The following is a 22,989-nucleotide window of genomic DNA, read 5'->3' on the forward strand; positions in this document are numbered from 1 at the left end:
TTTTCAGATTTATATGTATGAGTGCTTCTGCGGGCAATCAATGTCATTTTCAATCATTCTTTTGGGATTTTCTGCAGCTTCTACAGGATTGTGAAGAATTATTTTTCTGACTTGTTTAACAAAAACAATCGTTACAACCATTAAACACATCGTAAGTCTTTTTAACTGAAACGGCAAAGAAAGGGCGACACACGCGCACGCACGCAGGATTGTATTTTTCAATTTAATTTCTTTTAATATAATCTTATTTACATTGTATTTTTTTCATAAATGTTTAGTACATTGTAAGTTACAATACTTTTGCATCCATTACACAGTGAAATTAGACCATAGAAAACGCAGATTGAAATAATACTGCTTAACAGTCTTCAATCTACAACGGAACGTTCCCCTCTTTCCCTCCCGTCCGCATGTTTCATCTCGCTCAATAAAATTTGATTTCACTCTCTACTGTGGAGCTTAAATGGTTCAAAAGGGATTCATTCATTGTGGTCTTAAAGATGATGATTAGTTTTCCAAACGTTCGAGCTACAGAGAGAGAAAAAAAAAATCATGTTTAGGAGGAATAAAAACATGGCAATATAGGCGATAAGACATGTATAAAAAAGGCATAAGGGGCACAGATGTTACAAATGAAGTGGCTTCTTCTTTGCATCTTGAGGCTCGTTTTGATTAAGAATAACAAACTTCCCCCACCACCCCACCAAAAATAAAAAAATAAGATAAAAATCCAGGACGTACCCTTGGATTAGTTTTATTTCTCTAATTACGGTTGGGGGTGGCGCGGGGGAAATGTAACCTAAGCAAATGTAACCCGGTGTTTTCAAAACACCAACATCTTTCATACACTGACAAGAGTATTTTTTTTCTCCCCCCCACAGTAACATGGATGTTTGAAAGTAACAAAACTCAATAGAAAAAAAAAATCCACTTTGTGGATGACTTGAATTGCATGAGAATTGACCCTTCAGCTCCAGTAGGTTGAGCTGCGATTAAGAAATTAGTGAGGGCTCATTGCAGAGCATATAGCAGCTTGGTCAGTAATCATTTAGTAATAAATAATAAAAACACCAGAGAGGATCAGAGTGGTCGCAGGTACAAACGTAAGAGAAAAAAAAAAGGTTAAACGGAGGCTCATTTTATCATCTTTACAGCATAACAGAGTGCCATGCTCGAGACACACACACACACACGCACGCACACACATACAAAAAAAAAATAAAAATAAAAAATCCCACTCTCTCACATGCAGACTGAGACACAAAGACACGCAACAGTGGTTAAACACGAAGCATGAATACTAGTCGATCAATCAGCTTGTTATGGAGGAAAAAACAAAACAAAAAAACATCGCTCCCCATCGCCTTGTTCAACGCACACCTGAATTCAAAGTTCGCAGGCTCGTACGCGATTGGCTGATTGTGCCCGAAGACTTGAGCGCGACTCGAGTCGAATTTGCTGTGGTTACACATTCTTAAGAGTGACATCATAGCTTGTTAAAACTGATAAAAATGCTTCTTGAAAATATTTGAAAAATTTTTTAAAATACTTTTTTTTTTGTTCCCCCCCCATCCCCTTCCCTCTCTCTTCCTCCTCTTCTTCTTCCTCCTGCTGCTGCTGCTGTGCTTCCTCGTTTAACCGCAGGCAGTCCGGCGGTGGCAGAGGTGGCAAGAGATGGTGTGTTCTCGTAATGCTTGGCTGTTTGGCGTACTCAGAGTACACCTGGAGTTCGGTTCGTGTGTGTGCATACATGTCGAATGTCAGATAGTTGGGTGTGCAAGTGCAAGAGAGTGTGACCGGCGTCGTCCTCCTCGTCCTTGTGGCGGAGCCGTCACTCCACGGCGAAGCCGCACGTCTCCTCCACGGCCGTCAGCAGCTTCTCGTAAAGTTTCTCGTAGGACTCATAGGGAGGGATGTCTATCCTGTTGAAACTGGAGAACACACACAAAAAGAAAAAGGATTTGTCAGGAAGTTTATTCATTCCTTCATAAATTAATGAATGAATAAAACCCGAGGCGTCTTACCACGTGTGAGCTTTCGGTAGGTTCTCTGTGTTGGCGTCTATCAAGTGGATGGTGAAGAGCCTCGGTCCTGCAGAACCTGTAGAGCCTTACACACATACATTCTAGTTATCACTGCTCTACAATGGGAGACGGCGGGCTGGTCGTTTTGAACCAGACACCAGTATAAATGCAGGGAGTTTAACGGGAGTTCATGTGAGAGATTGAAAACTTGACACGTTAATGTAAAAAATCTGAAAATGATGCCGTGTATTTCCAGAGCATGATGATGCCACGCCGTGTTTCACAGCGTGGATTACGTGTTTCCAGGTGAAGGTCTTCCATCAGTTTCATCTATATTTTAAGCACATAGATTCAGTGAATAATCCTCAACTTTTTGTGTCTGTGGTGACGGGAGCTTCACTCTGTGAGATTTTGTTATCCTTCTATCTTTGCACTACTACTATTAACCTTTACGCTTCTCATACAATTTATTCAGTTTGTGCTGTAATCATCTCCATATGTCAGTATTATCTTGCCCACATAATCACCGCACATAATTTGTTCACCGACGTTCTGAAGCAAACCTCTGACTCCTCTGGCAGAACAGCTGGATTGATGTCGAGATTAAATTAAACCCGGGTAGAAATTCTGGATTTTATTTAGAATCATTTCAGATTTCTTTTAGCTGAAAAATCTGCAAAAAAATGTGAACGAAAATATTTCAACATAAATAAAAAGTGGGCTGCAGCTAACAATTATTTTAGTAATCACGTAATCTGACAATTGATCAAATAATTCACTAATCATCAACACAGTACTGGACTAATCTGTTGGCTGTTCTTTTACAATTAACTAGTTAATAACTGGGTAGCAAAATATACTTACTAGGAGAAAGTGAACCAGCTGAAGCTAAAACTGTGACACTTGAGGAGTTTTGGGTAGAATATATTTACAGACGACATCTTTGTCTTTATTTTTGACATCTAAATTACAAAATGTTGATTTTTTGGAACAGTTTTGCAGTGCTGTTGTTTCAAAATGGCATATTCTAGAATCTGTATGCTCCAGTTTAAACGATTAATCGTTTGCTAAATTAGTTGATGATTATTTCAAATAATTGATTAATCACGATTAATCGTTTTAGCAATGACATGAATCAAAGCAAACTTATCGGCAGTAAATAAACGAATGTCAATATGAAACGACTGCAGCTAAAAAGCCGTGTGTCGATTTTGTGTGGCGGCTCTGCGCCGGTGCCTGACCCACCCTGCAGCGCTTTGAACCCCTGCAGGGGAACCCGAGTGGAGCCCGTGACGAACTGCAGGAGGCGCCCTCTCCTCTCCTCGCTGAAGGCCTCCACGGCCTGCCAGAACCACCGCACCACGTTGCTCTCCCCGGTGCAGTGCTTCAGCCGGGTGTTGGCCTTCCAGTCGGCCAGGTCTATCTTCCCCAGTCCGCCAATTATTAACTGGATGGGACGGAGAGAGCGGAATGTTACGCGAGGACAGTGATCGAAAACAAGAACGAGATGTGAAGAATCGCGGTCGGTTCAGCCGGTTTCCCCTCAAATGAAGGTTCGTCGTTCAGAGGGGCACACCTCTAGCTCTTTGTGGTCAAATGGTTTGAGGAGGTGCTGCGGGATCAGCTCGCTGAATCCTTTCTGGAGAGCCAGGAACTGGGCTTCAATCCCACGCATAAACCTCCAGTTTACATAAAGTCTGTAACACACAGCCAACACGAGCAAAGTGAGCATCCCACACCACACCGGGAAGCATTTCTCAACACCTGGTTTTGTTGTCTGTTCCCACCTAACGTATTCCTTCTTGTTCTCCTCGGTGACGGGAATATTTCTGCCGTTAGGTTTGAGTTCGTGTTGGGAGAACTTCCCAAAGGCGTTGTGCTCCACGCAGAACGTGTGATCCAGGACTGAAGTGATGTCGTTCTCCCTGCACACACACACACGATAAAGAGAACACCGAGCTGTAAAATATTAAATAAAAACAGGGAAGTGACTCAAAGTCACAGTGGGTCATTTGGGCCGATCTAAGGCAAAGTTCTCACAATATCCAGACGAGGCTCTTGTGCAACTCCGGGTCCGTGGTCTCCAGGTCATTGAGCTGGATGGGTTTGCCTAACAGTTGCTTGTAGAAGGGCAGCGTGAAGCTGCCATTGATGTAGTGACTGTGGAAGACCGCCAGGCCCATCACGCGGCCCACAAAGTGAAAATAGGACAAGTGGTCCTTAGAAAAAACACACAGAGAGAGAGAGAGAGAGAGAGAGAAGGGTTTGTGAACCAACGTTTGGGATCCACCATTAACTCGACGTAAAGCGTATTATTAGTGAACTCACAGGGTTGATGGAGGAGTCGGGGTTGATCTGTAGTGTGTAGATATTGTCAGTGGAGTACTGGAAGAGGCCATAGTATGGATTCAACATCTCATGACACAGCAGATACAGCCACTCCCTGGAGACAAGGTTACTCAGCATTAAACAAGTGAACTTAAACACACAACAAACCAGATATTACTGCTTATTCTTCCATGTGCTTGTTAATTTCTTACTAATGCTCTGAAATTTTCCCACTGAGGGACAAATAAAATGAATTTCCTGTTCTATTCAAGCTAAAGGAAGCTACAGTGGGGGCTAACGTTGCAACTAACGATTATTTTAGTAATCGTCAGATTATTCTGATGATTAAGCTGATTAAAAAAAATTGCTACTTAAGCACTCAAAGCCTTTTTTTAAAAACACAATATTAGAAATACATTAAAAGACGCAAATAATTCATTTACATTTTCGAATAAAAAATAAAAATGTATTGCTTAAAACAAAATAAAATTCCTTTAGTGTATGTTATGTTGATCATTTGTAGCAAAGCAGGAATCTGCAGTTAGAGAAATATTATCTACTGATCTCTTGATTTATTTTCATAAAAATGAATAGCATTTATGGAAGTTTTTTGCTTTAAGATTTTGAATCAAATAAAGCAAAAACTGTCACTTGTGGAGTTCTGGGTAAAACATTTTTACAAAGAGTTTTTATCTTAAATACAAAAATGTTTTATGTTTTTGTACAGCTTTGGGTTAATTACTGCAGTAAGTATTTTGTAAAATTTGTTAATTAATAGACTACTATTCATAGTTGACAATTATTTCAATAATTGATTCATCAAAATTAATTTGATTGATCGTTTCAGCCCTAACGGGGGTATCATTTTATCAAACACGTATTTAATTAGTAATACACTAACCGGAAGGAAATAACAATGGAAAACCTTCAGTTAGGATTTTTGCCTCTGTGAGAAAGTCAATGACTGAAAATATTTAACAGATTAGCTGAAAAGAATCAGCACTTCTGCTTAATTAAACATATGCTGCACATTCTAATAAAACTTGGCGCAGACAAGAAACAGAGCAACAATAAACAACAACAGCTCAGATCCTTCACCCTCACCTGGCCACTCCTCCGTAATCGAGGCCCTCCTCTCCTCTGAACTTCACCATCAGCCGTTTCTTCAGGTCCTTCGGCCTCATCTTCATTATCTGTCGATACGACTCCTGGGAACGCAGACGGAATACAAGATCACACCTGAATAAGTCGTTCAGATCTACTGAAATGGTTCGAGACAACAAGCCCAGGTTGTGAACGCGTCGCAGTTCTAATCAGCCGAGTTAAGCACAACGTCGAATACGACGTTTAGTGTTGAAGCCTGGTGTTTTAATGTATTCTAGCACTAAATGTTTTTTCTGTTTTGTTTTTACTAAACTCAGGAGTTTTAAACATGGCACACTCAGTGTTTTGATTGGCTTGTTGTTTGTCAGTTTTGCCCCTTTCTAATGACAAACGCCTGCCAACCGTAACGCGGGTTAGCGCTGCTTCTTCGACGCAGACATAGTTTCTCTCAGTGGAAACAAAACGACCTGGTACTTTCCACTGAACCGGATCCGGTTCGGTGGAAAATTCCCCTCGAAAAGGCCTGAATAAAAACCCACGTCACAGATTTTTATTTGATAAAATAAAAATTGTGTCATTGTTTTACTTTACAACTACTTTGTGTTCGTCTTTATCACATGAAACTGCAATAAAATATATTAAAAGTTTGTGCCACAAAAAAGTGGGAAAGGTTCTGGAATCAGTGTTGCTTCAGCAGCTGCTGTTGTTTGCCAGTGATGCAACACAAACAATGTTTTGCACAGAGTCTATCCACCAATCAGAGGCGTGTTTACAATCCGAACCGCTCAGCTCGGTAGAATAATAAGCAGCTGAGTGGATCAGGGTTGAAAATGTTTCTCCACAAAGGCGTCTTGGGGAGAAAAAAAAAGTAATTCAAAGAAAAGAGTATATAAAATAAATTAATAAAAAAAAAATACAAAATTTAAAGCCATTTTAGTGTCCAGAAAAGATTGTGACAACTTCAGAAAACGATACAACTTCATGTATCTATAATCTACACTGCTTGTTCCACTGGCAGATTGTTTCACTCATAACTTGGAAGAAAAATGTGAAATTAGTACCTTTTTTCAGCAATATTAACGAATTGTTGACTTAAAACACGATCCTTTATCTTGCTGAAAAGTTACTTGAAAGTTAGTTTTGTTTTATTTTAAGTGTGCTAAGATATTATGACTTAGAAACCAGACCAAAAATACTTGGTAAGACTTAGTGTCTCACACATTTCATAGAAAAAAAAGGTGATAAAAACATGTTGTTTTGCACTTTTACATGCATTTAGCAAGCCGTTTTTCATATATATATATTTATTGTTTTTTGTTGGAATCAGAAACAAAAACGATGCAGTCCAGCAGCATGTTACCCTTTTTGTCCCTCCTTACCTCAAAGATCTCCTCTCGGGACACCTCGATGCGACAGTGTCCCGCTTGAGGTTGCTGCAGCGACAGCTCATGGCGCAGCAGCTTCAGCTTGTGCACCAGGTCTCGCTCGTAGCGCACCGCCACGTCTCCGTCTCCTCCGCCGCCGATCCCTCCGCCTCCCCCCTCGTCCACCCCGACGTCCATCGGCGGGGCCTGGGACGTCTCCTTCACTTGGGATTGGTGGCTGGAGGGTGAGCGGAAGAAGAAGCGAGAGGTGGGTGAGACTGGCGGCCGGCCAGGAGAGCAGACGGGATTAGACGCCGCGCGCCGAGCTAAATCTCCCATAAGCCAGCATTTCTGTAAATCACACCTCCCTGCGGCGTTAGGCGAGCCGATGACCGTTAGTAGGTCATGTCCGGTTCGAGACTGGGTGTAGCTTTACGTCGACGTCAGATCAGGCTAAGAACAAGTCAGACTAAAATCCACTTATTAAGGACGTGCTGCGGGAGTCTGCCGCCCTGAAGCGGGCCGAGACTGCAGTCTGGAGTGTTCCCGGGTCGGACACACACCTGATGATGTTGTGCAGACGGGGGTCAGTGAACTGCGTGGTCCGGTTGTTGTGGTCCACAAAGTAGATGCGGCCGGACACGGTGCTTCGGACCTCCCAGCCCACCGGCAGTGGGCCGAGCTCCTCGCAGCTCACGCTGGCCAGATCCCTACTCCAGAATCAGAGAATGAGACAGAACGTTTTCTCAGACGTTTTCTGACTCAAACTTCTAGATTTTACAGTCGGGTTTTACTACATTCAACACAAAATATTCCCCAAGTCAGAATTTTTATGTTTATAATCTTTTTTTTTTTTTTTTGGATCAAGCTCATTTCAAAAATGAAAAATTCCTCAAATCAGGACTGGAACACGTCACACAGATTCCTCAAATGCAGTGCAGCATCTCTGCTACCTTTACTCTGTTGTAAATATGCACGACATGCCAGACATGTTTGGTATTTAAGCCACAGAAGATTTCAGAACAACAAGTGCAGGTTAAAGTTGATTCCTGGAGGATCTTTGTTGAAATGTCAGCGTTCATTTACGAGTTCTTAAGTCTGTAAATGAAAAACTAAAACGTCGTCACAGCTGTGATGAAACATTTAAGTATAAATTAATCTGAAAAACTATTTATTTTTCGGAAACTAAGATCTTTGAATTTTTTTTTTGATGACCAAATAAATATGGAAAAGAAAAATCAATAATTTCCTGCTCAGTTTTTATTTTTTCTATACTTTTTCAGACTTTTCAGCATTATTGTTTTTTTTTCTGACTGTTTATCAATTTAAATGCATCAACTATTCATTCCTACAAACAGAACACCATATTTTATTTTTTTTACAAAAAAACAATTACTTAAGTCTAATTTTCAGTGTCATTTCTTAAAGATTTTCCCTCTGTTCAAGCTGTTTGACTACAACCAGTGAGTTAATCCTACCGTGGTATCCGAGGGTCGTGCCAGGTGCTGACGCCTGTCTGTGTGTGGAGGAAGTACACCTGGCCTTGCACAGTTGTTCGTTGCTCTGTTACAATAAGGATACAATGTTATTCGTGGCCGTTTCAAATTTAGACTGAGCTGATAAACGCGTTTGAAAACGGACCGTATCCCTCCGGCAGATCGGGTGGCTGATGCCCGTGAGGTCGGTTCTGAGGGGTGTGGCCGTGACCCCTGGAGTCCGACCCTCTGATTCGCAGAGTCTGCAGGCGGCTCTCCTGACCTGGGGAGTCCAGCCGGCAGTTCCCGCCGCCCGCCGCGCCGGTGGGGTCGGAGTAGGGCAGCGGCTCTTCGCTGAAGCAGCCCTCGAAAACGGGTCTGAGGGGTCACATGCAATGCCCAGAAGTCTAAATGTTATATTTAACTGTAATAAAGTTAAAGTTAGAGTGTTATAAAGGCCTGCAGATGCGCTCACCCATCGTTTTCCAACAGTCCTCTGCAGTCCACTACAGGACCACCACTGCCAATGCGGTCCCGCGTCTGTAAGCTCACTGCAAACAGGAAACATGTCGACATTGGACAGAATCAATAAGTCAGGATCTAATTATTCAGAGCCTTTCATACCGAATATATATATATATATATCTTGCCATACAAGATAAAGAAAAAAACTAAATAGATAAAACTGTTAAAATGTGTGAAGAAAAAAATAAAGATACAAGCATAGATGTTTGAATCTGTCAATGTGGATGGTAGACGAGGGAACATCGGTTCTCCATTTTTATTGCCAATAAAGACATGGGAATAAAAATCTAAAATGGGGTTTAAAGAAAAATAAGAATTAGACTGAAATAAAATGTATTTACAAATATTTCTAAAAATGATTTAAAAAATGCATTGAAAACAAACAATTTATTAACGTAAATACAAATAAAGTTGGAAAATTCTAATCCGACTAAGCATCTTTAAAAAAATATTTAAAAAAATATAAAAACGCCTAAATAAAAAAAAAGTCAATCAGAAAGATAATCTAGCATGTTAACAGGATCTTAGAATTGAAAACTAACTTCTTGATTTTATTCTTAAACACTACTTTGGGTCTTCTGGGAGCAAATTCCAATTTGGAGGAAAGTTTCAGCAAAATGGCGGCTTCTCTACGCGTTCTACAATAAATTATGATAAACTAATTGATTAAATTTAAAAAGTGAAACTGGTATTATATGGGTCCATATTGGTCGATGTAAAATGTATTTAAGCCTTGATCGTTGTAACTTAATGACTTCTAAATGTATAGATGTTGTGTTATTTTGTGGCCTAAAAAGAGACGGGATAACTGCTGACTTCACAGATATCGAGCAGACGGTCACCGACACTCGACAAGGAGAGGAAGCCGAAGAAGGTCACTGCTAAAGAAACCGACTGCTGGCAGAAGGCTGCAGTCGAGCACATGGACGTATTTTTCTACAATCTGCCATTTCTCAATAACAAATGTAATGTAATATTATACATTTTCTGATAATGGTGGATTCTGATAACGGACGCGATGTCTGCGCTCTTTCTGGGTTTCGTTGACATTCCTGCAGCTGAACGTTTGCACGGAGATAAAGAAAAAAAAAAAGAGAAAAAAACGGCAAATGGAAACAGAGATATCTTATCAGTGTGTCCATCCTCACCTACGATCTGCCCCCTCACTGCGTCACTGTCAGAGGGGTTCAGCTTGCATAGATCTAGACGCTGGTCTGGAGGGAGGAAAGTCATAGTGAATGCACCAGATGCAAATAGAGTTAAACATAAAAGTCATTTAGAGAAGACAAAAATATATATTTAAATTACATCCTGTGTCTTTTAGCCTGCTGATGGCGTTGGAAAGCAGTCGTATGCAGCCCAGAAACCCCGCCCCCTGCCGCTTGTGGATCTTCTTGTGGTTCCATATGCTGATGGTGATGGAGTCGGTCTTCCCGATGTAGCTGCAAAAAGAGAGGGAACTCGTCAAGGTTTCTGTCACGCCACCGCCGCCTGAATGTAAAACCAGGGCGTGTGGGAGGTGAGGGGTCTCCGGGAGGCTTACAGATCATAGTGCTGATTCCACTTGGGGTCCAGTGTGCTCTTAACTGTGTCTGTGGAGTGGCATTGACCCGATCCGTCTACCACCACCTTAGCGAACGGATCCGGTAGGCCTGCACGCACGCAAAGACGTCACCAAAACGCTGCACCACTGTGTACCAATTGTTATTACAGCCGACTAATGGAAAATGCCACAGCAGTACTTACGAAAGAAGTCTTTCTTTGCGAGGTTCTTGGCACATAATACTGCAAGGGGGAAAAAAAAGGCATAAGCATGAGGCTAATCTTGGTGTGTAGGCAGCTCTAATAAATTCTGATGCGTAACAAACACTCTGAGGAGGAAGAATGTAGTTTAGGATAAAATATGAATGCCAGAGAATACTGATGAGCTGCAGAGCTGGGTGAGCGGGATAAAAAGCGCCACTGTTGAGACGAGGCTGCCCACTCTGTCTCAAAGTTTTCTCATGTCAACATGAATTCTCCTGCCTATGCAGCGCGTGGATGACGCAGTCACTTCAATTTAGCTCAGGTGTGTTACAAACCGCTGGCGAGCCGCAGCTAATTTTAGCCAACCTGCGCTAACCTGTTGGAAAACAGAGCTGATCTTCTGCTCTCAATACTCCAAACATACAGTAGCTTATAATCACAGAATGATGTGTTTACACACCGACTTACGATGTAATTAATACTTTGTGTTGTGTTGGTAACACTTTAGCCATGCTCACATAGCCAGAGGATGCATGTAAACATTTATTAATGAGCTAAAAAAAAACAACAACAATAAATACTCAAAGCAACTGTTGAGCTCCGCTAACGAAAGACATAAAGATGTTTTTAAACTGTGTGACTAGAGTAATTCATATAGTAACAAGGAAGTTTTAAAAGGTTACAAGAGAAAGTGTTAGACTATGTTATTAAAAGCAAAACTGCAAAAAAATAAAATAAAATAGGCTAAAACTGAAAATAAATAGAGTGGGTATTCATTTCATAGTTCATCACAATTATAATAAAAACTTGTTGCAGACAACAGTACTCTAACTGGTATAATTACAGGTAGCTGAATAATCAACGGCTACTCACTTATAAGAATGACACATTTTGTTCTTTAGGAATTAATGCTGGGAGATAAATCGATTTTACCGAAGTTTCTGTTTTTGGGGGCCAACTTTTAGGAACATTTTTATTTTTTCTTCACCAATCTATTCCTTGGGTCTCCATAGTTCAGAGTGAAGTCAGCCCAACCATGATCTGCCATCTTGTTTCACTAAGTGCGTTTTACACTTTCTATTTACATCTACTTCGAATTCAAGTCAACTTAAAGTAAGAATGATTTTAAAAAAAAACATATATTCTGTCATTTCCAATCTTTTTTTTTTTTTTTTAAATAGTGAGGGAATTTAAAAAAAATCAAAATCAGAAATTGAATTAGCTTATGAACCACAAAAAAATATTACATCTAAAAGCAAATTATTCCATGGTTAGGAATAATAAATCAGTAAAATACATATCGTGATAGACATAATCAATAGCAATAGATAATACATGATAGAATGTTTAAACATTTTTACTGAACTGTGATCCAGAACCGCAAAGCATTCTGGGGGATGTAGGCATAAGAAATACTTTCGAGGCTCAACCTCTCACAGCAAGTTAAGCAAGGTTTGTGGCATCTTAACTCACTCGCTCTTTGGTTACCTAGCAACAACCTACTGAGTAAGTTGCGCAGCAACAGTTTCATGTTTTGCAGCCGTGCTTCATAACTGCAGCAAAGATAAGTGAATGAAGCCTGTTAGTGATTAATATGACTGATAGAAAAACATCTTTTCATGTAGCCTTAAAACCCGTCAGACCTCTTTCACCCCCCCAGGCGGTGAGTAAGGCAGTCGGTGGTTCAGGATGTGGCAACTGGTGGCAAACGTGTGTCAGGCTCAGCCGGGTCCTACTTCCTGTGATCAAGCCAAGGGGAATGCTGACAGGATATCCTTCCCTCTTTCCCCACGCCGACCTCTTTCAGGGCTCCTCTGCCTGACTCACGCATTCCACACCGAGATCTCATCTTTTCGTCAGACACCGAGAGAGACGGAGAGGAAAAGAACAGGGAGTCTGATCCCTGACTCCTCTTTCATCCAGACGGCCCAGGAAAACCATTTTCTCCACTCCGTCTGGACTTCCGCTCCCTCGCCACAAACAGAGGACAGCTCTGATTTCACAGATTAACACCCGGCTTTTTTTTCTTCTTCCCCCCCTTCTCTCTTACGCTACTTGACCACGTCCTTAGTGGCGCTGAATGTGTGACGGACCCCCTTCGCAGTGTCTCGGGAAATTTCCCATGCTGCCAAGGTAACCGATGGCCGAGACAAAGACAGCTCAGCTGGTGCCCGATTTCCCTCACTGCCAGTTTAATTCTTGGCGTTATTGGCTTTAAAGTTAAGGGGAAAAAACAAGCAAAAAGGTTCCACTCTGACTGAAGTCAAACTAAATTGAAGGACTGCTTGGGGGTGCGAGTGTTTCCTCAAAATCAAAAATAAAACAAATTAAAATAATAATCAATGCTGAAATTAAGTGCAACAGTCAAACTCTCCATTTTGAGAATAATTGTGTACATTTTCCCCCTTCTTCTTTTTGATGATCACAAACTCTGGCCGTCCTTAAAGACAGGGGCGTCCAAAGTGTGCTCCCACCATTCTAAACGTTGCTTATTTATTTAAGTTTTTTTTTTTTTAATGTTTGCATTTTTAAATACTTTATAGTTGGTGTACAAATATTAATCTTCCAAAAACATACTTATCAAGTGATATTTTCAAATTCCCTGTCAACTTTAAACATTTTTTAACTCAGAAACACGGCAGGTCGCTGGATGAATGACTGCCGGGCGCCCCAACCACCGGACTTAGCAAGTTTTCTGGGGGAAACCTTGCTAAGCCCTTGGCAATAAGGCTTAAAAAGAAAATCTATTTTTTCTTTTTTTTTTGCCAAATTCAATTTCTGATTTTAATCTATATTTGTCCTCACTTCTTTTCCTTGAAAAATACAAATGAGAGAAAATATCTTTAAAAACTGGCTTTTATTTGAATAATTCCTTCTTTGAATTGAACTGAATTCAAAGTCAAAATAACTACAATCTTGTCAAACAAGATGGTAGATCTTAATATCGCGCTGGAGACCCGAGAAGTGCATTAGTGAAAGAAAATCTTAATTTCCCAAAAAGTGAATCTTCAAACAACAGGAAATGTTCACTAATCTGTCAGAAGAATTAATCGCCCAATTCTAGAGACGGGCCATTAAATCGACTGGTGACTGAAATCTGACAGTTTCCTGCTTCATTGCCCTAACTTCAGTTTGTAAGAAACTTGAAAATCCTATCTTTTTCTGATTAGTGAACGCACCGTGCCTAACAGACCGAGGTAACAGCAACTCTCAGAGGTACTCAATGAGTAACGGAGACTTAAAGTTAGCCATTTTCAGCAAGGTGTTTGAAAATCCAGCCAGAGGAATCATAAATGTGTTCTGCGAAGGGCATTCGCTGCTTTTTAAGCGGAGCGAGACTTCAGCAGACAACAGGAAGGCTGAAAGTAATACAGACAAGTTGCTTCGTTTTATCTTTTTTAAGCTCTCAGTCGCTGCCCTTCATGAACTTTGCTGGGTTTGGAAATGTATAAGCACTTTATATTTGTTTTAAAATGGTAAACTCCAATTTATAGCCATTCCTCTTTTATGCACACAACATGCTGTCACATTTGTCTCAAATGTGAAAGATAAATCAGTGCTACCAGCAACAAGACCAAAAATGTGAACTCTAATGTCTCCTTATGTTGTAGTTGTTGAACATAATTCAGAATTGTCTAAAGTCTTTGTTGTCGGGCTGAATCTTTAATAAAAAAAACACAGATCACACCGATTGAAAAACTTTGACTCATCTCTACCATGATGTAAAACAAAGCTGCTTTAGAGATGTCACCTCTAATTCAGACAAATTGTTCTGTATTACTAATCCACCCACCAAACGACCAGAAAGATCATCCAGATACATTACAAGTTCTTATATCACAGCTATTGTGTGCTAATTCAGCAGTTATCAGTAATCTCACTTCCTTGTGTTTTACATCATAGCTTTGAAAAATATAAAGGTCTGCAAGTAATTAAAATAAGATCATGGAATTTCCTAATTTGTGAAAGTTAAAGTTTTTTAGCCAGATTTCTTCAATGAGAAACTGTTGAAGCATTGTGTTTTCTCCGAAAACAGGTGTATAGTTGTCCTCTTTACATCTATTTTTACAACTGGCTACGAAAGTATGACTAAACTTATACATTTTTGTGATTTAATGTTTGATATGCCTTAATTTTTGGCAGAAAAAAAACACCTATCATATTAATTTCTCAAACTTCCACGCATTTATTTTTATGTCTCATTAATTCAGTTTCTAACATTATTATGTATCCAGATTATCGAACAGAGAGCTCTAAAAGTAGCCATCGTTTTAACAAATTAAAACCCAGAGGTACTATGTAATCATATTTAATAATCTGCAGCAATGCTATGACATAACCTCACCTAAAGCAGCAGCAGCTCGGTTTAATAAACTGAGTGCATGATCAGTGGTGGCTTATTCACCGGTGGGGATCCTCAGTGGCATCAAGGCCAAAGGGCTGACGGCGGGTCTAGGAGCTTGATCATGTGACTGCTACATGAAATCAGGAAGTAGTGTTGGTCATTCCAGGACCCAAATACCAGCTCAAATGGCAACAGCCACAGAAAAACAGACAACACCGGCCACTTGTAGCGCGAAGAGTTTGTTGTCCCTCGACGGTAACAGGAACAGGAAAGTGCTTAGAACACGAGTTGGTTTCCTGGAAATGGTTCATTGTTTAGATTTGACTATGCAGAAAGCTGTTCTGTGGTTACAATATCACAAAGGTAAATGCTATAAAGCACGGGCTTTCCGCAGGTTTCACCAACGCAAATTTAAGAGTTTTTTAAGACCATTATGAATGAAATTTGAGACAATGTGTCATGACAAATTCACCTATATAAACTTAAGGTCTTAAAATGTCTTAAATTAATTAGAAAATATGTAAAGTTGGTCATTTATACTTTAATAACAAGACCGTTTAATCTTTTATATTCTATGTAGTTTTTCTCGTGAGACTTTTCTGTCAGGCAAAAGCTTCAGTCGCGCGCAGACATTCATTTCTTCATTACGTTCTGTAACTGGAAGCAGTTGAAGCTATTGCTAATTAATTGCTAATAAACCACTGCTAGCTAGCTGTTTTGCATCTCTCATGGGGAAGAGTAGTTTGTCCTGGACGACGTTGGTCTTTACCTGGCTCACTTCTATCGCCAAACTCGTACGACCGCAACATTCATTCAGGGAAAAAACTTGACTCGACTATGTGAAATATTTGACTCTTTTGTACTCTTCTAAGACTTTTTAAAAATATGTGGAGACCTTGCACACATAGCCATTTTCTAGGCATTGCTAGTTGAGAAAAACTAGCAGAGCTTCTGTGTCAGACATTTCTTCAGGAAGTGAACCGTTTGCATCCATTTTGGATTGCTGTGGTGAAGTGGTGCAGCGTACGTTTTCAATATTGATCCATCGTGTTGAGGCATTTATGGAAATTTTAATTTTGTTTTAAGGAAACAAGTTTTGACAAGGTAAAAAAAAAAAAAAAGTGCACGTTTGCTTCCTGCGTCTGCCCTTCATTTAAGCTCCTGGCTACAGACAACTGGAAACCAGCCAGGGCTAAATGCTGCCCGCGTTCGCGTCGTACCGACGTCTTCACGGGAATCTTTGTGAAACCACTAATTTGAGGCTTGTTCCCGAGGGTTATTGTACGGCACCCATCAAATACAACAACTACATTCTGCCTGGCTAAATAGAAGCCCTGCATAAACACACCGAGGGCGCTCTGAAGTGTGACCCAGAGCCAGACTCCCTGTCACAGACACACAGGCTTCTCTGATGTAGGCCAAACAATCGTTCAGTCTGTCAGACTAAACAGAGCTGGCCGGCAGCATAGTCGGTCCATTGGCTCAACCCGCATTCCTCGCCCAATTAGGATTCCAGTCATACCTGGGGGGGCGGGTCGCACTCGGAGGGGGGCAATAACCTCTGCGTCCATGTTGAAATAATGAGCGACGTGCCTTACACAAACCCACACACACACACACACACACACACGTTCTCCGCTTTGTTTTCACTGCAAATCATCTGAGTCACAACTTTCTGATAAGATCTATTTGGATCTTCCTGAACTTCTTTGGAAGGAGTCGAGGCAAAACAATTAGAGCAAGTAAAATAAGGTGATCACAACAACGCTTCGCTTCAATGGAGCGTTTGATTAAATCAGACATAGTTTTTGCAGAGCTGTTCTGGGATCCGGGTATACAGATGTTATTTTTTGTTAATTATCTCCATAGCTTATTTAAAGTACATGAGTAGAACAGGTTGCTTTCAGATACAAAAGGATAACAGAAGGAGCACGACCAAGTAATTTGTCACCACATGTGTCATTTACATTCAGATTTCACATCATGTGAATTAAAATAGCGCTGCAGACTTTACACACGAGGATACTATGACTGAAAACACTGCATAGTTCTAAGAAGCAGCATTAAATGAACTTAAGAATGGCACCAGTTGTTTCCACATTAACAAAAACGTAGCAGTAACCTGGTCCATCATGAGCCTGAGCAGATTAACTGAAAAGACATTTCGGAGTTTTGTGAAATCCGGAATGTGGAAATATGAGTCTTTAATTTGGGAAGGATGTTTCTGCTGCTCTACCGGCTTGAAATCCTTTGCTCGGCCAAAAGCAAAGTCACGTAGAAAAATAAAGGTTAAAACAGGTTTTCGCTCGAACATATCATTTACACACTAGCATCTCTAACCAAAAAAAAAAAAGAAAACACACAAAACAAACATAAAACTGTACAAAATGAAGCTGTGGTGCCTGCATGTCCCGTTGTAAATTGAGCAGAAGGGAAACAGTGAGCCAGGCAGCAAAGGGAGGTCATTTCCATTTGAATAGAGGCCCCTCGATGCCTAGTGGCGTTACATTAAGCTACAGTAAAAACCATTGTTCCTGCTCTCTGTCCACGTAAGAAAGTGCTAGGGGAAAAAAAGCAGACTCCTACGAAGAAAATCCTGACCCAGAAACTGAGAAAAAAAAAAAAAATATATATATATATATATATATATATATACATGTATCCTTGGTGCGTTGAGTACGTGATGCCCGGGGAGCAAACGTGTCCAACTCGTCCGGGTCGGGATAAGTTCAATGAGTCTAACTGCAGCTGACACAGCAGCCAAACGCCAATCGATACACACTGGTATTATCTAGGCTAGCATGTCATATCTGCACGAAAAAAAAATCGATTTCCCAGAGGATGCGGAGAAACATTTGCTTTATATGCTTTTAATTTTGTCGCATTAGCTAAAAAAGCGGCGGGTCCTGCTGGTGGTCAACCCCCTTAAAATGGGTGTAGCTAACCAGCGATAGCGGTCAGCAGTAACTACAGTCTTACTAAAGGCTAACACCAGCGGGCTAATACTTAGAGGCGACGGTTGGCTGTAAATAAAGTTTCTGGACGGCTTTCAGTCGCCACTCTCTCCAATAACATGCAAACAGGCGAACAGAAGCGTAAATCAGCCGTAAAACACAACAAAAGACAGCTTTTCGGCTGTCCTATCGGCAATTTTGGTAGCATTTTTGCTAACAGGCTAGGCTTTAACTGCTGTTCGCCTCGCAAAAACCGGATGTTTGGGTAAAGAACAGACGAAGAGCCCCGCAGAAACTTGTTTGGTTTGACTACATCAACATATTACAATATACTGTTGAGTACAAGGCAATTTAGCTCTGGATAAAACATGCACTGTAAGCGTTTTCTCTTTGGCTCGTTTTTTTTTTTTTTTTTTTTTTTTTACCTGTCAGTCGGATTTTGATGCTGGACCCGTTTCTCCGACTCCCAGGATTCGACATCACTCCGGGAGAAAAAAAGGATAGCTCAAACTTTCCCTCGGAGTCGTCCGAAATCACAACCTTCGCCAAGAAATGGAACCGCGAAGGACTTCAGCTGCGAAACATGCGGTCTGCTTAGGTGTTCCTCACCGACAAAACTGTATTATTTCACCGCAAAGTCCTGCGCTCCTTCGAAATTCAACAACACGGGAGAACATTTTCGGGCAGGCTTAAGCACGTACGCGGCTGACGTCATGTTCTCACCGCTGCGTGCTCGCGCCGGATAGCGTGAGCGCGCCCGTATAATACGACAAAACAGTTGACTGATGCGTTATAAACAGACTATTGTAACAATATGTTTATATATATATATACACACGAGTATATATATATATTTATATATAGATGCTGCATATTAAATGTAATATAGAATTTTACAAATGAATTCAGCTACATTTATTTTTATTTACATTTATTTTTCACGAGGAGCAAACTTCCATTTTAACCAACATAATTATGTTTAGTTCTTTTAAAATAAATCGATAATGATATGAGTAGTAACAAGACATCTCAAAAATAAATAAATAAATAAAATAAAATAATTTCTCCCAGAAACTATTAAGCTCCTAATCATTTGACGTGTATGTAGTGTGTTTGAAAAAATGCCCAGTTGGTCTTTATGTACTTGTGATTTATTTTGTGTTGATCTTGATACGCCTGTAATTGTCTACCATAATTCAATTTCACCAAATCGATTGATGAAATTGATTTGGGGACAAAGTATTTATAATTATGATTACAACGGGGAACTTTTTGTGAGATGTGTGTCCTATTTCATAATTTAAAAACAAAGTTACCTTAAAGTCAAGTGCACTTAGGTTATGCAGCAGAAAATTGACCTGGAAATGCACTGGGTTTTGTAGTGACCTAGTCAAATTCTATAGTTAAATCTGAATGAGATTCTGTGATATTTATTCAGAAGCAATTCCGCAGCAAAGAGAGGGCCAGATTTACTGCAACTGGTTGATAGCAGTTGTTCTGCTAGTTATAAAGTCTTGGGGAGTAGATTTAAATTTACTCATGTAATCATAGTTTGATATAAAAATGCACTTGAAGTTTTCATGCACCACTTCGGACTGGAAGAAGAAGAAGAACCAGGAGAGATGAGCGTTTCTCTTTCTTTCAGAAATGGATTGTTTTTAGCACGGGAGGCCGACACAGTTGCAAAAGTCTGAAGGAAAGAGCGGCACTGAGGATTATGGGATTGGGTTCCTTAGCTGCATGTCTGTAGCATTAGCTGTGGAAACAATGGAGGCTCTCTTCAGCCTGTTTACAGGACTCAGTAAATCCACATCAGCATGGAGGCCACTTGTTCACTTCCAGAGGCTCGGCTTACTAACACCCGAACGCACCAGGGCTCATAAGCACACGTGCAGACTCTGTTTATTGTTTCTTTTTTTTTTTTTTCTTATCAACTTTTTTTTTGTTTGTCTGAGTCAAACATTCCTCATCACACTCACCCTTATTAAATTTGCGCAATGTCGTCCTTATAATGTCACAAAGCACAAACTGATTTATTTTATTCTATGTTATTGTCATTTAGATTGTGTTTTGGCTCCTTTATTTAATTGTTTCAACACTGCAGTAGTTTATGAAGATGCTCACCGTGTACGCCTTCTGGTTATGAGACTGGATGTCTGTTTGTTTGTTTGGCTGTGTGTATGTGTGTGTGTGTGTGTGGGTGTGTGTGGGTGTGTGTGTGTGTGGTGGGGGGGGGGGTGTACTATGGAAATGCTGCACGTGTACAATAGCAATATGGTAATCGAAAAAAGAGGATACATAAAAACGAGAAGAAATGAAATTACATCAGAGAGAAAAGGTCAGCAACTGAACAAAAGGTCAGTTCCTGACCTTTTGTTCAGTTCACAAGTGAGCAAAAAATGTTCAGCTGCTGTGAACTGAACACAGCAACTGAACAGTTCACCTGAACTGTAATTTAATTAGAAATTACAGATTAAATTAAACTGTAATTTTACAGTTTTAAAAAATTAAACTGTAGTTTTTTTTAGTTAAAAAACTGTAAAAAAAAAAATTAAACTGTAATTTTAAAATAGTTTTAAAAAATTTAACTGTAATATTATTTACTGTTTAAAAATTAAACTGCAATTTTTTTTAGTTAATAAAACTAAACAAAATTAAACTGTAAATTTTAAACTGTAATTTTAAATTAAACTGCATTTTCTTTAAACTGTAAATTAAAAATTATACTTTTTTTCAAAGTATAATTTCAACATTTCCAAAAGCTAAAAAAGAATCAGTTATCTGTTTTAAATAACTTTAAACCACACTTTGACTGAAAATTTTGGAGTAAACGACCCATAATGTCATTTTGAGTGTTTCTTCGATCATCTTAATATTTAACGATTCGTGTTTCAGCTGCTCTCTTTGCCACTTCCTCCTTGCATCCCGTCACGCAGACACACTGGAAGCGTCAGCAGCCAGTACAGTCTTTTTGTCGCAGTGAAAGTGAAAGTCACTGCAAACAGTTGAAAAAATGTTAGCATTACCCAGGAAAAGAATAGTAGGATTTTGCAACCATGCATGTGAAAACAGAAAGTGATTTTTGAACTAAGCCACCCAGGTTGTTGCGAAATGAATGCTGAAAGTTATTTTAATATGACCAATAAGCAGGGGTGGGGGTTTCAGACACAGAGGGGAGATGAGTATGCATGCTGTGTGTGTGTGTGTGTGTGTGTGTGTGTGTGTGTGTGTGTGTGTGTGTGTGTGCGCGTGTGTGTGTGTGTGTGTGTGTGTGTGTGTGTGTGTGTGTGTGTGTGTGTGTGTGTGGGTCTGTTCAGTCTCCACCCTGGAGTCGAGCTGCTTGAAAGTAAAAGCACGGTTCCGTGTGGAAATGGGCCAGTCGCTGGCGGTGGCTAATCACTGGCGTGATTTGTTCAGGGAGCGGGGAGATACTTTGAAGTCGTTACAGGGGGCGTCTGGGGAGAGCAAACATCTGTCTGTGTTGTTCGGAGTGCTGACACTGAAAATCAACACTCCTCTGATCTGCTCTCAGGGAAATCAGCGGCAATTATTCTCCTCTGTCTCTCTCTCTGTTCCCTCCTCTCCTGTCCTTTTTCCGTCTCCTGCCATTTACATTAGATGGAAAAAGAGAGAACAGTCGACGTTTGTCACATAAGAGCAAACATCTGTCTCAGACAAATGGTGCAAATTATGCACAAAGCAGCATCTTCCTTATTTGTTTCTGGGACTCGGCAGGAAGGAGTCTCCTCCTCGGAAGTATGAAAACCCCAAGAAGGCCACTTGGGTCTGGGAGGATCTGGATCTGGGAGGAAACACAAGCCTCTCCTCTGGTTCCAAACTCTTCCCTTTCCTCTCTCCGAAGATCTGTGAGGATTAGGTTTTCTCTGCATCCTTGCTGCTTTGAGGGCAAGTTCGTTTAAATCCACTTCAGGTGGGCTGGTGCCAATGTTTGGACCTCTGAGTGGACTTTTTCTCTCCTGCTAGTCGGGACCAGGCTGTTGTACAGTTTACACAGCCTTCTTTAGGTTTTTAATAAACTAACAAAGAAGCTATACGAAGAGACCTGAACCAAAGTGAAATGTTTGACAGACCATTTCTGTGGACTCGAGTCAGGTAGGGAGATGACATTTTTTAATCGGCCTCCGTTTGGGAAAAGAGCCAGAACGCGTAGGTGAGGCTGATGAAGCTGCAGTGCTATTGATTTTAATGACAGCAAATAAAGTCATAAGTAAGCAGGCTGAGCGCCTTCCTGCTCTGCTGCTGCATTTTTTACATCAAGAGCAACTTGCTGGCTGTAAATTTGTTACAACTTTACAAGCTGGAAATATCTCATGTTTTCAGAATGAACCTTTAAATGAATTCATCTTTTACTCGAGAAGCACAAGCTCTCTGTGCTTGTTGTTGGTAGGAGATCAAAAGCAGGCACAAGGTGAGCTACAAAAAAAAAAAAAATAACGAGAAATGAGAATTAGCAGCACGGAAAAGAAAACAGAACCACCAGGAGGAACTGGGATGATTACTGGAGCCATGAAGACGGGAGAGTTTGAAAAATGGAGGGGGGGAAGAACATGGGTGCTGAGGAAAGTTTAACACGGAATCGAAACAGAAAGGAGGCAAAGGGAAAAACTCTAATGAACGGAACAAAAGAGCAGAAACACAGGAGTCAACTCGAAACTTAAACTCAATGGGATGATGCAAAAAGCAAAACAAACTCCAGAGTTTGTGAAACGCAAAGAATCCAACTTCTTTTGTTCCTGTGAAAATAATTTAATGTCAGTACTGTGAATTTGTTCCCTTCAGTGAGTGGAAATTCCAACATTGAATAAGTTATTTGAAAAGGGGGCAAAAACAAAACAAAAATCAATCTGCTAATAAATATTTTTAAGAAAAGAACAAATGGCACTTTTACTTGTACATGTTAGCAAACCATTTGAAATAGATGTAGTTGAAGCAGCATTTTTCTACAAACCATGACACACATGCCACTGGTTGAACAATGACCTAGTTTTTATTTTGCAACCATGAACAGTGAGCAGTATGGTGCATTAAAAAATTCTCTAAAAGTCACTATGGCCAGGTGTAGCATCTTGAAGGTCACTAAGTCGTACATAAATAATGGAAAGG

At 40.3% G+C, this 22,989-nt stretch overlaps 1 protein-coding gene across 4 annotated transcripts; it reads right to left on the minus strand.

Moving 5' to 3' along the window:
* Nucleotides 1-204: 204 nt before the first annotated feature.
* Nucleotides 205-18,578, minus strand: smurf1 (SMAD specific E3 ubiquitin protein ligase 1). Of its 4 annotated transcripts, none has more exons than XM_008415591.3 (18): nt 18,291-18,578; nt 10,567-10,605; nt 10,364-10,472; nt 10,129-10,262; nt 9,969-10,034; nt 8,771-8,846; nt 8,462-8,673; nt 8,299-8,383; nt 7,384-7,530; nt 6,836-7,058; nt 5,457-5,560; nt 4,353-4,467; nt 4,065-4,243; nt 3,812-3,949; nt 3,601-3,721; nt 3,270-3,471; nt 2,025-2,100; nt 205-1,931 (listed from the first exon to the last, which is right to left on the minus strand). In XM_008415591.3, exons 1-18 carry the CDS (start codon nt 18,343-18,345, stop codon nt 1,832-1,834), a joined length of 2,181 nt encoding a protein of 726 aa, XP_008413813.1. In that variant the 5' UTR covers nt 18,346-18,578; the 3' UTR covers nt 205-1,831. The 4 variants fall into 4 exon arrangements, with proteins under 4 accessions (XP_008413813.1, XP_008413810.1, XP_008413812.1 ...); XM_008415588.3 differs by having other exon boundaries at nt 2,025-2,109; XM_008415590.3 differs by having other exon boundaries at nt 7,384-7,533.
* Nucleotides 18,579-22,989: the final 4,411 nt, after the last annotated feature.

The sequence above is a fragment of the Poecilia reticulata genome, chromosome 8, assembly GCF_904066995.2.
Source record: "Poecilia reticulata chromosome 8, P_reticulata-male-v2, whole genome shotgun sequence".
NCBI lineage: Eukaryota > Metazoa > Chordata > Actinopteri > Cyprinodontiformes > Poeciliidae > Poecilia > Poecilia reticulata.